General features: G+C 50.9%; 1 protein-coding gene across 1 annotated transcript; it reads right to left on the bottom strand.

Annotated features, from left to right (window-relative positions):
• Positions 1 to 1,972: 1,972 nt before the first annotated feature.
• Positions 1,973 to 17,409, bottom strand: LOC149120420 (trafficking protein particle complex subunit 9-like). The gene is made up of 6 exons (XM_089320790.1): positions 16,594 to 17,409; positions 11,994 to 12,079; positions 9,370 to 9,496; positions 6,934 to 7,073; positions 2,130 to 2,274; positions 1,973 to 2,016 (listed from the first exon to the last, which is right to left on the bottom strand). The coding sequence occupies exons 2-6, from the start codon at positions 12,036 to 12,038 to the stop codon at positions 1,973 to 1,975; spliced, it is 501 nt and encodes a 166-aa protein (XP_089176916.1). The 5' UTR covers positions 12,039 to 12,079; positions 16,594 to 17,409.
• Between the last annotated feature and the right edge of the window lie 3,575 nt (positions 17,410 to 20,984).

The raw sequence follows: 20,984 nt of genomic DNA, 5'->3' as shown, positions 1-20,984 counted from the left end.
AGGTGGCTACACCGGGCAGTGTGTTACATGATTATGGTGCTTCTGCCTCCTAAGGGTGACTACACCAAAGCTGAGAATCAGGAGACTTTGGTCCTCCTGCTGGTTCCCCGCGCACCTGCTATGTGACCTTAGTTAGTCACCTCATCTCCCTTTACTTCCCCTGTCCATAAAAAGGAGGAGAGTAACATAGACCCCAGCCATCCTAGGCCTAACTAGAGACAAGGGCCTTTGGCCCTTTGGGAGTTAAACAATCTATGGATAATCTTTCTCGCTCTGTCTGTTTTTCTGCCTTTCAGGCAAACGAAAGTAAATTTCTGGCCGGTGCCGCGGCTCACTAGGCCAATCCTCCACCTGCAGCGCCGACACACCGGGTTCTAGTTCCGATCAGGGCACCGGATTCTGTCCCAGTTGCTCCTCTTCCAGTCCAGCTCTCTGCTGTGGCCCGGGAGTGCAGTGGAGGATGGCCCAAGTCTTTGGGCCCTGCACCCCATGGGAGACCAGGAGAAGCACCCGGCTCCTGGCTTCGGATCGGCGCAGTGCACTGGCCCCAGCGCACCATCCGCAGCAGCCATTGGAGGGTGAACCAAGGGCAAAGCAAGACCTTTCTCTCTGTCTCTCTCTCTCTCACTGTCCACTCTGCATTAAGATTTATTTTATTTGAAAAGCAGAGTTACAGAAAGAAAGACACACAGAGAGAACTCTTCCATCTGCTGGTTCACTCCCCACATGGCTCCAACTGTCAGAGCTGGACCAGGCCGGAGCCAGAAGCCAAAAGCTAGGAGCTTCCTCTAAGTCTCCTACAGGGACCCAAGCCCTTGGACCACCTTCCATTGCTTTCCCAGGCATACTAGCAGGGAGCTAGATCAGAAGTGGAGCAGCTGGGACACAAACCGGCACCCACATGGGATATCAGTGCCACAGGCGGTGGCTCAACCAGCTACACCACAGTGTCAGCCTGAAAATAAATGTATTTAAAGATTTTTAAGACTGACCAGGTGTGGGCAAGACCCAGTGGAAAATTAAACGCAAGGTAGGGAAGAGAAGGTGACTGGGCTGCACGTCTGCCAATTGCCACCTGCCGGTTGCTATGCAAGTCACCCACACCCTGCATCACCAGCAGTAAACACCCAGTGGGGCTGCCCAGCACACAGACGACAGACAAGAGTGTTTGCTCCCGGGGTTGCACTGGGACTTGCTGGGAAGAAAGCTGGGGAACTTTCTGGGGTGATGGAAATGTTCTGTATTATATCTTGATGAGGGCTTAGATTACACAATGACATGGGCCAGCATCTATTGAAACTCATCAGATGGAACATGTTAGACCTGCACATTTCAGTGCATGTGCATTTTATCAAAAACATTGAGCTCAGAAGCACTCACAGGTGCTTCTGAAATCCGGAACTTTAGACAAGATACTGGGCGGGGTGGGGGGTGTAGGTAGGAGGCCAGAGAGATGTGTTACAAGGCAAATGCAGCAAAATGCTAAGTATGGAAGCTACACAACAGGCACACAATTGTTTAGATAGGATTCCTGCAAGTCTGCAATGAATACTGTCCTGATAAAAGGCAGGAAAGAAAGGGATGGCTGACACGGGACTGAGTTCCAGAAAAGTTCAAAGGCACAGCAACAGCAAAGGAAACAGCAGCCCAGAAAGGTGGAAAAGCTACACCTTGGGCTTGGCACTGTGGTGCCGAGGGTTAAGCAGCCTCCTGCAATGCTGGCATTCTTCGGAGGTTTGCCCAAGTGCTTGGGCCCCAGCTATCCACATGGGAATCCTGGATGGAGTTCCTGGCTCCTGGCTTCAGCCTGGTCCAGCCCTCAAGTGCTGAATCAGGAGGCGGCCCTGGGCTGTAGGAACCACAGGATGGGCCTGTTCCTGTCTCCCAGTCTTCCACTCAGTAACCAGTCTGCTGAGGATCTGACCCCTGTTCAGATCCAGTAATGGGGACCAAGGGCACGAAGGGGTCAGCCTCATGCCTGTAGCATGTGGTGTTTGATCTCCACCCCCACCAGGACTGCACCAAACCAAAGGAAGCTTTGAGGTTTTCTGAACAGTAGCTATGTAAAATATCACTTGTGCAAGGCAACAACGCAACCTTCCCAGGTCTGACGCACTGACCACACCTACCCTTGGTGGGGAGCAGTTTGGAGGTGACCTGCAGTGTCTCCAGGGGTTCCAGGCCAATGTTTTCTAAGGTGACGATGAGTTGATGAGTCTCCCCGTTGAACAGCTGCATAGACACGTTGGTAGATATCTCGTCACCAGAGGAAGGCTGCAATGAGTGTGCCGATCTAAACCAAAAGCAGGGAGAATAAACTGAAGGAAGAAACCAACGCTGTGCAGGAATGATTCACATCAGGGGCAGGTGCTGTGGTGTAGTGGGTAAAGCCGCTGCCTGCAGCACCAGCATCCCATGAGTGCCAATTCAAATCCCAGCTGCTCCACTTCCAATCCAGCTCTCTGCTAATGTGCCTGGGAAAGCAGGGGAAAACGACCCAAGTGCTTGGGCCCCTGCACCCATGTGGGAGACCCAGAAGAAGCTCCTGGTTCCTGGCTTTGTCTTGGTCCCAGCTCCAGTCATTTGGGGAGTGAACCAGCAAATGGAAGATCAATTCGCTTGCTCTCTCTCTCTGTCTTTCAAATACTAAATTTAAAAAAAAAAAACTGATTCACATCAGGTAAAAGGACGACCACATTTTGGCATTTCAGAAATAGGAGCTAGAGAATCTTGGCTTTGAATGAGAAATTTGGGAGCCAACCATGCTAAGAACAAGTCAGGTTCTGTAAGCCAGGCATATGACGCGCCTCGGCTCCAGGCTCCGATCAGAGGCAATGTTTTTTCCCAAACCAAATCCTGAGAAAAAAAAACAGCACAACAGGTTGAGGCGATTTCCTATGTGCCATCTATAACAGTGTTCCTCACACCTAGGTCAGCGAAGGAAAGCCGATGCACAACCTCCCTGCATGACCCCTGTGCAGCTTGCACATCAGTCCCTCCTGGGGGAAGGTTTCGGGAGGTAACAAAACTCAGCCAGAACTAATCACTGGCCATCTCGCACAGCAGGGTGTCCAGGCCCTCTGTGCTGCAGGGGACAGGGGCGGAAGGAGGCACCCACAGTGCAGGAGCCCCGGAGCCACGAGGAACGGCGTCAGAGTGAGACTGCAGCTGGCACTGCTGCAAAGGCACACTCGGGACATGGCACTGGGACCCAGCTCCCACCAGCAGCACTGTCCTCCTCAGCCCTGCGCTGGCCCCAGAGCCTTCCCAAGGCAGGAACGAAGTTTCTGTCTGTTTGCTATCAGCTCCTTGCCATACACCTAGTGTCTAATAGGTACTCACTAAGAATGCACTGAACAGACTGATAAGCACCTCAACTCTGAACCTCCTGTGTGGCATACAAGAGCATCTTGTCAGTGTCTGCCCGAGCCCAGGACAGAGTGACCACTGTGTGTTCAGCGGCTGTTTGCTTGGTGCCTGGCCTGGTGCAGCATCTCTCAAGGTGCGGAATGCAGGGGCTGGTGTTGTGGTGTAGCAGGTGAAGTCTCTGCATGCAGCACTAGTATCTCTTAATGGGTGCCAGTTCAAGTCCCTGCTGCTCCACTTCCAATCCAGCTCCCTGCTAATACACCTGGAAAAACAGTGGGAGATGGTCCAAGTATCTGAACTCCTGCCACCCACATAGGAGACCAAAATGAAGCTCCTGGTTCCTGGCTTCAACCTGGCCTTTGTGGCCATTTGGGGAGTGAACCCACAGATGAGACCTCTCTCTCTCTCTCTCTCTCTCTCTCTCTCTTTCTCCAGGTGTGTGTGTCTGTGTGTGTGTGTGTGTGTGTTTCTCTGTAACTCTGCCTTTCAAATAAAAATAAATAAGTCTTAAAAAAAGAGACTGGAAGGAAGGCACAGCCCCATTGTGCCCACACACAAGCCATCAGGCCACGGGCCTAGCATCATTCCTCCTGCCAGGCTCTGTGGCCCCCCAATGCCCACAGGGTTCTTCTCTTTTGCGTGACTGACCGACAGGGAGGCCTGTGTCCACTGTGCCATGCGCTGAGCTCACTTCTGTCTCTGGGGAGCTGCCTCTCCAGGGCTCTGCATGGGTCCCATCCTGCTGTTCTCAGTCGTATTTCACTCCCTTCTTTACGGTCTGTGTTTGACCATGCTTTGTAAATCCCACACTTTCTATGGAGCCTTCCTGAACCCCACAAGACAGGGTCAGCGTCCCCTCCTCTGGTTCACATTACAGGAGCAGTCAGCAAATCCCAATGATCACACCAACCCCCTAAAGCCCCCATACCCCCGACAGGGAGCTCTTCTAAAGGGTCATGGCCTAGGTCAGGGTCCTGGAGCACAAGGTGGTGTTCACAGATGCTGGTGAGTGGATTTCACCAGTCACAGGGGCCTTTATAGCAGATTAGTTACAATCAACACCTAATTAATCAAGAGTCACTTGAAGAAAATACTTATTTATTTATTTATTTATTTAAAAGGCAGAATTACAGAGAGCAAGAAAGCGCACTTCCATCCACTGGCTCACTTCCCAAATGGTTGCAAAGGCCAGGGTTGGGTCAGACCAAAGCCGGAGCCAGGAGCTTCTTCTGGGTCTCCCACGCAGGTGCAGGGGCCCAAGCACTTGGGTCATCTGCTGCTGCTTTCCCAGGCCATTGCAGGGAGCTGGATTAGAAGGAAAGCAGCTGGGACACAAACCAACACCCATATGGGATGCCAGTGTTGCAGGCAGCAGCTTTACCCACTACACCACAATGGCCAGCCCAGAGAAATAGGGGGCCTTTTGAAAAATATGTCTTATACCATTTTTCAGTAAGAGATAAAAGGCAGCCATCCTGGCCTTCGGTGCCCATGCTGAAGCATGTGTCGGGAGCATGCGTCAGTGCGTCTCCACTGCTCAGCTGCACCCTGGGTGTAAATGGGCCATATTTGGTTCCTATGTCAGGGCCCTGCTTGCCTGTCTTGCTCAGCGGCAGCCCAGGTACAAATGTGCCACATTTTGTTCAGCCACTTGCCAGGCAATGGGCATCCAAGTTCTGCCTGCTTTCTGGACTATTACAAAAAATGCAGCTGTGAACATTCATATACAAGTTTCTGAGTCACTGTGTGCTTTCCTCGGCCTTGGGTAGACACCGAATTTCTGAGTCATATGGTCAATTTACGTTCAACATTTGTAGAAACATGGCAAGCGTGCAGGCTTCTCCAGCACCACACATGGCTACCGCCTGTCTTCTGAGGACAGCCACCTTGGCAGGTGTGAGCAGGAACCCCACACGGTACCAGCTCCAGAAAGATTGATGATGCCACACACCTTTCCAGGTTGCTCGTTAGCTCCTGGGAAGTCTTTCATGGGGAGAGAGCTAGCCCATACTTCTGTCAACCTTTCTAATTTAGTTGTTTGCCTTCTTAGTTTGGGTGTTAAGTAGCAGATCCTTACCAGAAACATGATGTACAAATATTTCCTTCCAGCCTGTGAGTTGTCTGTTCATTTTCTTAGTGGTATTTCTGGAAGCACAGCAGTTTTTAATTTTGATGAAGCCCAATTTATCAGTGTTTTTTTCTTTGTGGATCTTGCTTTTGGTGACATGTCAAAGAACTCTTTGGCTAATACAAGGTCGTGAAAACTATCACCAGCTTTCTTTTCAAAGGCTGGTGCTCTGAGCTCTCACAGTCAGGTCTGGGATCTGCTTTAGAATTCATGTTTCCTGCATTTCATTGCATTCCCCAATCACCCGATGCTTTCTCCACCTCTGACAAATGCTCCCAGCTGCCCACTGTGCATGGCTAACTCCTGCTCCCAGCCCCTCACGGCCACCAGTGGGGACCGGAGGGCAGTGGCCATGCTGGTTCTGCCTTCTCCCTCTCTCCCACTGAACACAGCCTCCTTGAGCACCAGGCCCCAGAATGCTGGGCCCACGGTTTCAGCTCTGGCGCCTGGCCCACTGCCTAGCAAGCAACAAGCATGTATCAGACACACAAACCAGTTAAAACCTTTTAGAAAATCTCAGACATCCTAAAAATAGCCAAAGGATGTCCAAGAAGTGTCACCCCTGAGGGCAACAACTGAGAACGGCCCAAATCCAACAGCAAGGAAAGGGCGGTTATGCAATCCTGAGATATCCTCAGGTTGTCCTTTTTAAACGCAACTAGAAACATTTTTTAAGACTCTGTGAAAGTGTGAGGAAAAGCTTATTAATGTGATTTCACAAAAACTCATCAATGACAGTGTGTTCAGACAAGTGTTTTCTAAAGTGGCAGGAAGCACCTCCAAGCATTTACAATGACTGGCTCCAGGCCTCCCAACAGCCACTTCCCTTTCTCCTTTATGCTTCCCTGTGATACTGAAAATCTAAAACAAAAATAAAACAATCCCATATGGGTGCCAGTTTGGGTTCTGTCTGCTCTTCTCCACTCAAGCTCCTGGCTAATGGCCTGCGAAAAGTAGCCCATGTGTTTGGATCCCACGCCCACATGGAAGACCCGGATGAAGCTCGTGGTTCCTGGCTTCAGCCTGGCCCAACGCTCCCCGTTGCGGCCATCTGGAGAGTGAACCAAAGGATGGAAGAGCTCTCACTCACTCTGTGTGTCTCTCCCTCTCTTTGTGACTCTTTCAAAATAAATAAATATTTCTTTAAAAACTAAAATAAAAGAATTCTGTCAAAGAGAAGAGTGATTCTTTTAGATGCCCTAAGATCCTGACTTTGTTTGGGAAGAATAATTTCACATTTGGTCCTAGCCTTAGTATGGGACATCTTGACTGCTCCAATTTGCTCTGGGCAAAACGGATGAACTACTGTGGACTCTCAAGGCCCCCTCCTGCAGATTCTGGGCCTGCGAATTCTGGACATATGCAGAGCCTGTGCGCCTCACGAGGGAAGGCTCCCCAGGGCTGCTTCCTGCCCGTGGCTGGACACCTGTGCTCACCTGGTACCTGGGCAGGGAGGTGCTGATCTGCAGTCTTGGCAAAGCGGGGATGACTTCCACCGTAGAGCCGCTGGTCTTTATTCCCGGGAGTTGGTCCCGCAGGCAGTCACTGACAACACCAAAGACGGTGGTGTGGTAACCTGGGACACAGGAAATTAGAGACCTCACAACTCCCAGCAAAGTTCCATGCCCCATGTCCACCTTCCTGTCCACTGCTGAAGTCCCCAACCAGCAAGGGAAACCCTGCAGACGACCTGGGTCCTGGTGCTGGCTCCGTTACCTGCCAGTCCCTGCCCACAGCCTCAACATCCCTCGGGCTCCTCCTTTGTGGTGGGGGTTACAACAGCACCTGTACTCCCATCCCACCAGGCTGACTGGACCCAAATGGGAAAGCTCCTGTAAGCCATCAATCTCTGCACAACCCGTAGTCAGCATCTCAACCCGGGACTCACTTGCTTTTCAGATTTATCCATCTCCATAGTGAGGATGGCAGTTAATATTCCTTCCCGGGACATAATGTAATTTAATGAGTATTTGAAAAATGCTTCAGAACCTTCTGTTGAGAGACGAAAGTTCAAGAGCCAATTATTATTATTGCAGCAGCTTCGTGATGGGGCGAACTGGCTGTGTGTGTGTGTGTGTGTGTGTGTGTGAGCACTGCCGTTTAAGATGAGCAAATTTCCCACTGGTGAGATAAGCACTTGAAACTATTTAAGCAAAGCTGTAGAACAGCTTTTGAAATTTAGCTAATTATTGTCAACAGCATTTACTGTGCAACAAAATGAAACAATACCCAGTGGCTCGAGGCTCAGGTGACAACCTGCCTACACTTGTGTGAGCCTGGGGTGTGCTCAATGGAGAAGCCAGCATGGCTTTCAAGGGCTCCCGGGGCCCCAGCAGCCTCCTCGGTCCTCCTGAGGTTCCTGCTGGCTGGGAGCTGCTCTCTCAACACCACTCCAGCTCACCCTCCCTCAGAGGGTGGGCTTGTCAAAACACCCCCTGCAATGGGCAAAACACTATTCTCCCCACAAATCCATACCTGGAACCAGGGTCTCTCGCATTTCCCTTTCAACAGGAACCTGGTATATGTTTTGCCTGCTGAGCAACCACTATTTTATAACCCCTAATTAGAATCAGGCCTTTCCTTACCATTGCTGAAAATGGCTGTCACATAATAGTCTGATGACAAAGACTTGCGGTCCACAATTACTGTGCACAGCAGTACAGGGTCAGCCCGTCTAGCTTTGTGCACAAGACACACCAAAGAACAATGCCAACTGCTCTGCACAGAGATGCACAGCTCAGGGACCACTAAGTCCACACAGGTAGTGGAGGAAGTGGAAAAGGATAGGGCACTTGCAAGACAGCAAAGGTAGAGGAACAATGTGTAACCCAGCAGGAAGGCTCGGCAGAGGAGCACAGAGATGGACCACACAGGGCTGGGGAACTCGGCCTGATGAAGAGGGAAAGTGACTCCCACTGGTTGACCACGATGCCTTCAGAGGAGAGAGAAGGGTCTCAGAGGAGAGACCGCTTTGGGGAGGGGAGGCAGTACATTTGGGTTGGACGTGTAGAACACGCATGTCCCACCTGCTGGACACCAGGGGGATAGCTGGGAAGTGCTGGGGCGCAGGCCAGGGAAGGGTACCTGACCCCAGGAGTGGTCAGCAGTCTACAGGGCTGTGAGGCAGAAAAGCACTGTGGGGCTGGGGACACCCTCACCAGCGGTGACGTACGGAGGACAGAGAGGAGGACAGGAAACACAGAGCGAGGAGCACCTGTCAGAGGGCTGGACTGCAAGGGGACACCTGCACGAGACCAGCAAGACTGAGGAAGAAGGGCCAAAGAGACCGCAGAAAATCTGGAGGGTGTGGTGTCACCGAGGCTGGAGGACACAGCTCGCCACACATGCAGGGTGGCAAACGAGCACTAAAGCTCCAAGCAAACCAAACCACTGGTCCCAGGTTTAGGCAGAAAAACGCCACTAGTGATGCCACAGACAGGTGTTCTGGTGAAGGGATAAGGGTTAAACTCAGGACGCGGAGGGGTGCAGGAACGTGGCACTGGTGGCAGAAGCGACTCAGTGTGCACAGCCAACTCTCCCAAGAGATCCAGCAGAAGACAGGGGCTTCCTGAGAGCACATGGGACATCGTGGCATCAGGAAAGGTCAGGATGCAGAGGTAGGAACCAAGCTGTTGGAAGACTGTCTGGAGGAGGAGGCAGACAGAGCACAGGAAGGGCTCCTGCCCACCGCAGCAGGAGCATGGCAGGTGCCAATCACACTCCAACAACTTGCACCACATCCCAAGGAAAGGCAGTCTTTCCCCATCCCTTGATGGACGAGGACTAACGAGATGGGTGAGAGGCTCTGGACCCTGGTGTACGGAATAGCAGTGTGGCAGCCCGTCAACAGCAGCAATCAGAAAAGCCCTTACCATTCACGGTGATCGTTCCAGTCGTCTGTGGGACCCCTACGAGCGTCACCAGGTACAGACCAGACTCGGCCGGAAGGGAGAGCGCTGCGGGGCGCGACTCGAATTCCACTCCGCTGGTCAGCAGCCCCTGCAGCAAGACACAGAGCAACATGAGCAGGACCAGCCTGCACCGCACACCTGGCAGCCCAGAACAAGGCAGTGGAAGGCTGCGGCTTCTTAGAACCCACAGAGAACTGCAGAGACCATGCACACGTGATGCACGGGGCAGTCAGATCAACAGCCACTGCCCTTGATTTTGGTCCTCTCTACCATGTTTCTGATGTTTGCTTTGCTTTCTTCTTGTACCAAATGGGAATATGAACACAAAGGAAAATTTTTATTTATCTTTTTTTGAAACACTTATATTTATTTGAAAACAAGAGGGAAACAGAGACAAGAGAGATCTACTGTTTTACTCCACTAATGGCTGCAATGGCTGGGGCTGGGCCAGGCCAAAGCCAGGATCCAGAAGCTTCCTCCTGGTCTCCCACAATCTAAAAGATGTCAACAATCACCAGTCTACTATTGGAAAATAAAATGTTTAAAAAAATTAACAAGACACCAAAAATTCCAACTATCTTGGAGTAAATCTAACGAATAACGTGCAAGATTTCATCATAGTTACAGAACCCTGATGAGATAAATTAAAGAACTCAAGACACAGAGAGTCCTGCCCTGTTTGTGGGGTTCCGCTTTCCACAGTTTGCAGTCAAGGCAACCCTCAAACTCTCAGGTCCAGGGCCGGCATTGGGGCATAGCAGGTAAAGCCTCTGCCTACAACACCAGCATCCCATATAGCTGCTGGTTTGCATCCTGGCTGCTCCACTTCCGATCCAGCTGCCTGCCCATGTGCCTGAGAATACAGCAGAAGATGGCCCAAGTGTTTGGGCCTCTGCCACCCATGTGGGAGATCCAGACAGAACTCCTGTCTTCAAGCCTGGCTCAGCCCTGGCTTGGGCGGACACTTGGGGAGTGAACCAGCAAATGGACTCTGTGACTCAATTTTCAAATAAATAAATAAATAAATAATCTTAAAAAAAAAAAAACAAACTCTTTTATCTGTGGCAGGACAAGGCATGTGAGTGGGTGTGCTGAGAGGAAGGGTGCAAACATGGAACGCAGGAAGACAAGATGCTGGACCTCGGTGTGAGTTCAGGATGTATGAAATCTGCATGCACAGATGTGTGTGTGGTGTAGACAGCTGGGTGTGTGGAATGCACATACACTGTATCTAACTCTGTGCACAGGAGACGCCTGCAGCAGAGACACTCTGGGGGCAGTGAGCACGCCTGCCGCCCACATGTGAGGCAAAGGCGTGAAGTGATCTGCGTGTGTGAGTGTGGAGGGGGTGCAGTGGGCAGGGCACACTTAGTGAAGCTGATCGCATGCCTTTCATCTCTAACAGACACACTGGCTTCTCTGTCTTCATAGAACAGCCAGGGCGGTGTGGCCACCGCTGCCTGCCTGAAATGCCGGTGGCTTGTGCACGTCTGAAGTGTTCCATGAGTCAGCTTTCGACACAGCACCATGGTATGCTGCCTATATCCAAGTGGTGGTTTTCTCTTGTCTAAGTCTCTACCCTTCCTGATTTGTTAAAATATGTAATTTATTACTTTTAAACCAGGTAAAAATGCTACTTTTAAAATGAAAAAAAAATGTATAAGAAACAGCAGCAATCATCTGACACTTTAACTACTTTGTGGTAAATTCCCCCTTGGATTCCAAGAGCCAGACAGCCGCAGCAGAGGCTGACCATGGCCATGTCCTGAGGCCAGTGAACCCTTGTGCAACAGTTGGGGGAACACTGGTCCTCAGTCTCAGGACTGCTGGCTTAACACAGGCTTGGGGAGCAGTCACATGCAGCAGGGCTGCCCAACAGTCCTGGCTTGCGGAAAACTGTGGCTCCACCCGGCAGTCTGGCCCAGCCAGCAGGGGCGTTTCTCCCAGGCAGGCGCCATGCATCCCCAACACAGCTCATTGTGTTCACACCAGGGATAAGGCCTATGGGCCTTCGTATCCCCCGGGTCCCACGCACCCTGTACCTGGCACAGGGCATGGCCCTCAGTGAGACACCAGCAGGAAGAGTCTGGTTCTCACCTGGAACACCAGTTATGAAACTGGTCGCAGTACAGAGAACCTTGGGAACGGATCCCATGTAGTCTGAAGGCAGCACAAGTCCCCCAAACAAGCATGGACCCAGGGCGTGAATCTTCCACACCCTACATGGTGCAGTAACACAGCACCTCTCTCTACAGCTCCCCCTGCGCCTCAATCCCTGTGTCACCTCACAGCAGCACAACAATCTCCAGTAAGCCCCTGTGAACTCCAAAGTGCTGACTTCCAGTCTCACAGCCAATGGGCAAAGCTCTGTGCGTGTACAAGCCCAAGGTTGCTCTGTGCTGTCTACTCGGCAGCAAGCATGAGACACGGTAATGACAAAACACGGACTTCATTCACCAAACGCTTACTATCTTGGGCAAAGCAGACATGTGTGCCAGAATTAGTGCCTCTAACAGTAAGCAAAGACGCATTTTAGTGACATGCTGGGGTTCTTGGTCACAGAGGCCCCTGGCGGTGGTACATACCATGTTCTGCACTCGAAGCTCAAACAGCATGGGGTTGTACACCATCAGCTGGACTTCACACACGTCCCCTTCAACCCACTGGAAATCTAGACACACACACAAAAGAACCCTGGGGTTAGCAGGTAGTTTTGAACTTCCCATGGGGTTTCAGATCAGCCCGCTGACGATTTTCTTCCCACAAAGGTGGTGGCCGCCATGCCCATTGTGAGGTGGGAAGTTCACAGCTTGGTGTGCCTTGCTTTCTCTGAAACCACGGAAAGCAAGGTATTGCCACTGTCCTGACACTACACACAGGGTGCCTCCCCCGCCCTCTGCAGGCTGAACTCCTGCTGGCACCCCAAGGCCACCTCACAAAGCTACAGCTGGACCTGGTGTGGCCCCTTACAGCACACAGCACCCCAAGGGCCCACAGGCTGTCAATGCAGGAAGAAGGCTGGGGTCATTGGCAAGAGGCCCAGAGTGTGGCTCACCTGTGCTCCCCAAGACCACGACTTTTCCACCCAGCCCACCTCCCTTTCAGTTGTAACTCAGCAGCCGCTGGGGGAGACAGAACTCTGAAATAACCCCAAGACTCCAAGCAACCCCAAAACAACCCCAAGATGACCTGAGTGTGAACATGATGACCAAGCCACATGACAGAACACAGGTGAATGGTTCCTGTAGACTTAACAGAGGTCCCCAACCAGCTGACCAAGTTCGTCAAAAGGGAGATTGCTCTAGATGGGATAGACATGATCAAGTGAGCCCATAAAAGGGGTGAGACCCCTCCTGGAGGGGTGGCCCCTAGGAACTCAAGCCAGCAGCACAGGGACCTGAGGGAGGGGCTGGGGGCCAGCAGGTGTGAACAGGGACCTGAGGGAGGGACTGGGGGCCAGCAGGTGTGAACAGGGACCTGAGGGAGGGACTGGGGGCCAGGAGGGGTGAACAGAGACCTGAGGGAGGGGCTGGGGGCCAGGAGGGGTGAACAGGGACCTGAGAGAGGGGCTGTGGGCCAGGAGGGGAACAGGGACCTGAGTGAGGGGCTGGGGGCCAGCAGGGTACGGGGACCTGAGAGAGGGGCTGGGGGCCAGCAGGGGAACAGGGACCTGAGGGAGGGGCTGGGGCCAGCAGGGTATGGGGACCAGAGGGAGGGGCTGGGGGCCAGCAGGGTACGGGGACCTGAGGGAGGGGCTAGGGGCCAGCAGGGTATGGGGACCTGAGGGAGGGGCTGGGGGCCAGCAGGGTATGGGGACCTGAGGGAGGGGCTGGGGGCCAGCAGGGATGAACAAGGACCTGAGGGAGGGGCTGGGGGCCAGGAGGGGTGAACAGGGACCTGAGGGAGGGGTTGGGGGCCAGCAGGGGTGAACAGGGACCTGAGGGAGGGGCTGGGGGCAGCAGGGTACGGGGACCTGAGGGAGGGGCTGGGGGCCAGCAGGGTACGGGGACCTGAGGGAGGGGCTGGGGGCCAGCAGGGGTGAACAGGGACCTGAGGGAGGGGCTGGGGGCAGCAGGGTACGGGGACCTGAGGGGGGCCACCTCAGGGAAATGGCTGAGGATACCATGAGGGGTATGGACACAAACCTCCCCTGGACAAGCCGGAGATGTGGACACAGCCTGGGCATAGGACGGCACTGGACGCCCTGATTTCACAGACAGTGAGGAAATCAATCTGTATTGCTCTAAACTGGGAAGTTGGTGATTTCTTACAAAGCAACGAGACACCAGCAGAGTACCCATGACGGGTGTCCAAGATATGCCAGCAGGCAGAGCCTGGCTCTCACCGGAACACCAGTTATGAAACTGGAAGGCAGAGAAGGAAAATCAGACCCCACGTGAGGCGTAAAGCCCTTCCACACGGCTGCCCCACTGCTGTTTGTAATCACCTCGGGGGAACAGCAGTGACCCCAGGGTCACAAGGCAGGCACTTGGGGTCTTAGCAGATGAGCAAACCTGCCTGGGAATACCACCGCCAGCATCTTGTGCCACAGGGACTCTGGCCCAGGCCTGGGAACTCCGGGTGGGGCGTAGCAGAGATGTGGTGGCAGAAGGGGAAGCAGAGGCTTTTCTAGCATTTGCTGACCGGAATTCCTTGGCTTCACGGAGCCTTCAGCTTCTGCAAACACCTTGTGCCAGGGCAGCCTGCACAGGATCCAGGACCAGCTCCACCACACCTGTGATGATGACCGGGAGCTGGCATCTTGGATCCATTCACAAGATGATGGCACAGAGTAACACAGTGCAGGACCGACTGCCACCTGGTCAGAACCAACACTTGTCTTATTTTACGAAGAGGGAAAACTCTTCCTGACAGGTGGGGCAGCCTGCCCATCTTAGGCCCTGATAAATCATTGCTCAGACTCAAAACACAAGGCTGTCAGCTCTGGAACCCATGCTCTTTCTCCCTCCGCCAAGCTGCCCCTTGGTAGCTCCTGGGACTCAGGCTGCCCTCTCTCTGCAGGGGTCTGACGTCAGCCTCTGATAAGCTGCAGGGGCTTCTCCACAAAGGAGCCAGGGCGGCTGTGCTCATCCCACCTGCCCCCTCCACCCTTAGCAGCCTCCCTTGGCCTGCAAGGGACTGGCACCCCAGCCCACCCCCAACCAAAGATGAGGAACTCATTGTCTCTTAAACAGGTCCTTATGCCTGGTATCACAGATTCCTTCTCTCTCGTGGTCAAAAAATGATCATTGTGCTTTCCAGGGTGCCGAAAAGAGTAATTTGTACTTTGACGGCCTTCGTCCACTACAGGTAAGTCTAAAGTCAATCACTGAGTCTGTGAGAAGTGATTTTTGTCAGAAACAGACAATCCCCTGCCCGTGCTTCCACCTGCTTGTTCACTCCCCATATGGCCACAAAAGCCAGGGCTGGGCTGGTATGAAGCCAGAAGACAGGAGCTTCTTAGAGGTCTTCCATGTGGATCCATGGGCCCAAGCACCTCGGGCCATCTTCCCAGGCACATTAGCAGGGAACTAGATTGGAAGTGGAGCAGCTGGGACTCCAATGGATGCCCATATGGGATGGTGGCATTGCAGATATGCCACTGTGTCACAGTGCAGGCCCCAATAAATAAATCTTTAATAAAAATAATTTTAGAATAGTGATAAATAATTAGAATCTATTGACTATGAACTAGTTGTTATAAAACCTATGGCACACAAACATTCCAAACAGATGCAGTGATTAAAAGTGACATTGAGGGGCAGGTTAAGTCTCCACTTACAGTGCTGTAATCCCATACGGGCACCAGTTCAAGTCCTGGGTATTCCACTTCCAATCCAGTTACCTGCTAATAGCCTAGGAAAGCAATGGAGGATAGCCCTAGTGCTTGGGCCCCTGCATCCATGTGGGAAATCTGGAGGAAGCTCCTGGCTCCTGGCTTTGGATTAACCTAGCTCCAGCTGTTGCAGCCATTTGGGGAATGAACCAGTGGATGAAAGACCTCTCTCTCTGTCTCTTCCACTCTAAATATGCCTCTCAAATAAATAAGCTTTAAAAAATAATAAAAGTGGCATTTATAAAAAAATCTTCATAATATGGAAAAGGCTTATGCTACTTCGAAAATCAGAATACAGATTTATAGAATAAATTTTTAAATTCAATCCAATTTTTAAAACGAATAAACAATACTAAATAGACACATAAAATGTTAAGTGTGCCTGTCTATGCACAGTTAAGATGCAGGATGAAGAATTATTTTTTCCTATCCATTTTTATTTTTCAAGATTTCTAAAAGGAAAATACATAATTTGTATTTGTGAACCACTGGATGGAAGATTGCTCTCTCTTTTTTCTGTCACTCATCCTCTTACATAAATAAACAAACATTTTTTTAAATGCTTCAACTTGAATTTTCAAAAAGCCAAAAAGCTTTTACAAAGAAAACTTGGGGTCTGCTACAACCCTCCATCCGGGTACAGAATCCAGCACCATAAAAAGTCAGAGGTGGACAGAAGCTGCAAGGTGCCTTGGTTTGAATGCCGGGCATTCCTAGACCTGAGATGACCGTGGCAGCAGCGACAGACATCCAGGACAGTGCAAACTCGGGACACACACAGTCACTGCCATCCCTTCTCCACAGATTAGGAAGCCAAGGCTCAGAGACTCACCCCACGTCGGGGGTCTGCCACTCCTCCCCCACGTGCCCAGATTTCACTGCACTCCCCCCAGCACGCAGACACTGCCTAAGCAGCCATCATCCTGTGAGGAAGACCCTCCCTGACACCACTCAGCGAGATTCCATCTCTTGAAGAGAAACATCAGTCCTCTAACTCCTGGATCTCACTCTGCCTGGGTTATTAAACCTTCAGAAAAGACAATGTGAAGTCGTTCAGCTCCACACAGACTGCCCGACTTACAGGGAAAGAAAGACAGCAGGATCCCTGTCCCCATGAGTGCACAACACAGGGAGAGATCAGCTAGCTAAGGGACACTAGGAGCCTAACGAAATGCTCTCATTGAGATCTCAGCCAGGTAATCAAAAGGAGAGGAGGAAGAATCCCCTGACTTCTTAACAGCAGGGGAGCTGGGGAAAGGAGCAGCCCAGAGCTTCTGCTCAGGCAGGAACAGCACCAACTACATGACCTGCTCCAAGAACCAAAAATGCCCAGTAAGCCAAATACTCACTATGTAGATGAGGAAGACTGGAAGCGACCCTGGGGCTCCGGACGCTGGATGCCTCAGTGTGCAGATGCGTCCCTGGGCACCATGGCGACGGCCATTGGCGAGTGCGCCTGCGCCTGGCGCTGTGACCCGGAAGTGCACCCGCACGCCTGACCCCAACTCCGCGGTGCTCAGGTGAGAGTCAGCGCCGCATCCTCTCCTGCCCGAGAACCTGTGAAAGCCAGGAGGAGAGGAGCTGTCCTCGACGCTGCTGGCCAAGCCTGAGCCTGAGGGAGAACCAGCGGCCCCAGGGTCAGGCGAGGGTGCGGGTTCGAGGCTATCGCGCCATTTCCCAGGCGCGGTTCTCTTCTTCGTCCCCTTCCGGAAGCAACGGCCTTCACGGACCTCAGTGCCGCCAAGCAGACCAGGTGCCCTTGGAGGTGAGTGACGCGCGGCTTTTGCGGTTTCCTTCTGGGGATCTTGGCTGCAGGCGTGCCTGTTGTTCTTGGGTCCCAAAGGTGCCGGTGGAGTCGCGGTTGTGCTGTGCGGATGGACTGGAAGGGTCCCCAGGGTGCGAGCAGCTGTACAAGAGCAGAGTTGGCTCGGTGTCCTCCCGGAATGGCCCTGCATTCCCGTCTGTTTGCTCTTTGAGGACCCAGCTACCCTGCTCTAGACCGCTGAGAGTGTTGTCAGGAGGAAGGAGAGCAAAAGTGCTTGTCTGTGTCCTGGTTTAGGAGGACAGTTTGAAGGTAAAATTGGGTTTATGGATCCGATGTCTGTATTCTGTATTATATACCTGTAGAGCAATACAGTTTCTCGTGTGCAATGAGTCCTGTCAACATTGAAAACTGTATGGGTGTACCCACTACTGGGAACATATTGAAGGAAATGAAATCATTGTGTAGACAGAGAGGTTTTCACAGGCCTATGCTTATTGCAGTAGGATGCACAAAAGCCAGGCTATACAGTCTGCAGACGCATGTATGGTGTCCATAGCCCATAATGTCTTTATTCAGTCTTGAGGTGATCGGCATTTTGGCTGATGGCTTATCTTTGCTCTTGTGAATTGAGCTGTAGTAAATATGGGGGCAGAGAGAACTCTTTTTTTGTATGCCGATTTCATTTCCCTTGGGTATATACCCTGGGCTGGAATGGCTTGCTCCTATGGTACGTCTATATTCAGATTTCTCATGTATCTCCATTGTATCTTCCACAGTGGTGATTTCAGTTTATATTCCCACCAGCAGTGGATTAGGGTGCCTTTTTCCCCACATCCTCAAGGCCGTTGTCATATCAATTTGCATTTCCCTGACGCCTAGTGATCCTGAGCATTTCTGCATGTGTTTGTTGGCCATTTAGATTTTCTTTCTAGAAATATGCCTGTTGAAGCTCCTTGCCCATTTCTTGAGTGGGTGGTTTGTTTTGCTGTTATTGAGTTTCTTGAAAGTTTCTGGTAGTTTATCTTTTATCAGTTGCATACTTTGCATATAATTTCTCCCATTCCGATAGTTTCCTCTTTACTTTGCTGAGTGTTTCTTTTGCAGAGCAGAAGCTTCTCAGTTTGTTTGTTTGTATGTTTTGGTGTTCTCATCTATTTCTTTGTTTAGTCTTTGTGATTCTCAGGTATTGAACCTCCTTCGTTAAAGTTATCCCAAAGTCCTTTATTTTCTTTGTAGCTATGTGACGGTACTGGTCTTAGAAGTGCTTTCTCAGCCATGACATTGTCTATGTATACAAATAGGATGTTGAGTTTCTATCCTGGCACTTTACCAAACTCTACTCTGAGTTTCAATAGTCTCTTAGAGTAGTCTTTTGGATCACCTATATATAGAGTCATGTGATCTGCAATTGGGGATAGTTGGACTTACTCTCTCAATTTTATCTAATATTGAGAAATGAGAGAAAATATACCAGCATGATAACATGCACATAGAAAATGGCAACAGTGACCTCAGATGCTACCTCTCTGTATTCGATCTTTCTTTGTGGAAGACTTGATTTGGCCTGTTTCCAACATGATCCATGCTTTAAATGCAGGGCTAGACTGTGCAAGGTGGTGACTAGGAAGTAGACCTGTGTTCTGTGGAGAACTCCGTAGATCACAGGTGTTTCAAGTCCTTGTGTGAGTGGGTACATAAGTGTCTGAAAAAAATATATTACTAAGATTACCTCATGCGCAAGTCAGAGATAATACCACACAGAATGTTTGTAAGGAAAAAGAGAATGAATGGGCACCAAAATTTTTTCTTCTAAGACCAAGTTAAACTTTTTTTCAAATTCTGTGTTAATAGGTTAGGTAATGCATATAAAATCAAATTCTAAATAAACTCTTGTAATGCCCTTGATGTATTATTTTATTTATTGGTATGTTTTCCTTTTTGAATAAAAAAATGCCTTTTTTAAAAGATATTTTTTATTTATTTGAAATTAGGATTTACACACACACACAGAGAGAGAGAGAGAGAGAGGAGAGAGAGAGAGAGAGAGGGAGAGAGAGAGGTCTGCCATCTGCTGGTCCATGCTGCAGTTGGCTGCAAGGGACAGAGCTTATTGTATCCTGAGGCGGGACCCAGGGGTTGGGGGCCCTGAAAAGCATTTATAGGTCAATTTTTCACTGACTAATTTTTGCTCACTGTTTCCTATGATTTGTTATTTGTCTTTGTGAACCCCCCCCCACCTCCCTGTGACCTGATAATCTTGGAATTCATTTTGGAAATGAAAGGCGGGTCAACCTCTCTGGGTTCTACTTTGGTGAATGCCACAGGCAATCACTTTTTCACAGTGGGGCTTTTGCTCCATACACGTTATTCTCATTTTCACATGCAGAAGTTGGGGCTCAGAGAGGCTGAGTGACTTGCCCCTGGTGACACAGCATGATGCTGCCTGTGTTGCGTAATTGGGGAGTGAGTCCTTGTGAGCAGAGAAGTGAGGCTGGTGGGGCAGAATGAGTCCCAAGGCACCAGCAGGAGTGTCCTCATGGGACCTCTCTGAATCTGACCTTATGCAGCTTCCTCCTCTGCCCCATCCATGCTGGCCTCTCAGGTTCGTGATGGTGCCAAGTTCTCTTTCACTTCGGGGCACTTTCATTGCTTTTCTTTCTTGATTGTTTCTGTCCTTGAACTTGTGCCATGAAACTGAGGAACACACCACATTTCCAGGTGGTTAAGAGTTTGGTATCTGCGGGAGATGTCGTGGAAAGATGAGTTTCCAAGCCTCATGTTCCTCTTCTGTTACAATGGGGCAATGATAGATTCTACCTCACAGGGTCATTGGAACGGATTCCAGGAGGGCTGATGCTCAGTAGGCGTTCAATACACAGGTGTTGAGTGCGCCCATGTTGGACTAATCCATTTACATAGTCCCCAGGCCCCATGGCTGCCCTGGAGTTGGGAAAGCACAGTTGTGCCCTTGTCCCTCCCGCCCATCCAGTGGCCATAGGTCTGCTTCTGTGGGGGCCTGGCAGCCCTGTGTCCTCTTCCAGCAGTTCTCCCAGCCTGTTTCAGTCACAGCCTGTGAGGGTCGATGAGATGTTCATGAGTGAGAAGCTGCTTGGTGAACTTTTTAGCACATAGTTGGAGGTGGGAGCAAGAAGCCAGGGACCAAGCAGCATTGAGCATGTGCAGCAGAAATGCAGGGGCCTGAGCAAGACCTGCAGCAGCTCCGTCATGTGTCCAGACTCTGTTGCTGTTCTGGTCCTACTGAGATAATTTTGTCTGAAAATCTGTGGTTACGATGTCTGATTGGTACAGGACTCATGTGGTATGATTCTGCATTTTTATGGAATCATGGAATCTGCATCTGTGTTGTTTACATGAATACCCTGTAAATCCTTGGCTGCTGGTACTTTTTAAAGATCTCTGAGTTAAAGATAGTTATCCAGTTGGCTGCTTTTGGTCTTTTTGCACTAGTAGGGCACTTTTTGCACTAGTAGTGTGTGTTCGTGTGTGTGTGCATGTGTAGGAGCTGTACTGCTGGAGTTCTTCACAGCAGGAATGGTGCAGGTTTCTGCAGTGCTTCAGGGCTCCCAGAGTGTTTCAAAGGCAGTTGGGGAGATCTGGTCAGCATCTCCAGGGAAGCAGCCCACATTTGAGATGTAGCTCTTACCTTAGAAGAGATGGGCCTTGGGAAATAGTGCCATGTGGGAGTGGAAGAATATCAGTGCAGGGAATGAGAAGTACAGACCTGAGGAATACAGATGATGTTTTCTTTTCTTCCTTTTTAAAATACATACATATTTATTAATTTGAAAGGCACAGTGAGAGAGGGAGAGAGAGAAATAGAAATAGATACAGATATTACCCATGCACTGGTTCACTCCCCCAATGCCTACAACTTAGGGCTGGGCCAGGCTCAAGCCAAGAGCCTGGAATTCCATCTTGGTTTCCCTCTTGGGGGTGAGAACTCAAGTACTTGAA

This window comes from Oryctolagus cuniculus, chromosome 19, assembly GCF_051225735.1.
Source record: "Oryctolagus cuniculus isolate XC-2025 breed Fujian yellow rabbit chromosome 19, ASM5122573v1, whole genome shotgun sequence".
In the NCBI taxonomy this organism is placed as follows: domain Eukaryota; kingdom Metazoa; phylum Chordata; class Mammalia; order Lagomorpha; family Leporidae; genus Oryctolagus; species Oryctolagus cuniculus.
The sequence above is the reverse complement of the archived record's forward strand: the minus strand, read 5'-3'. Positions and strand labels throughout refer to the sequence as shown.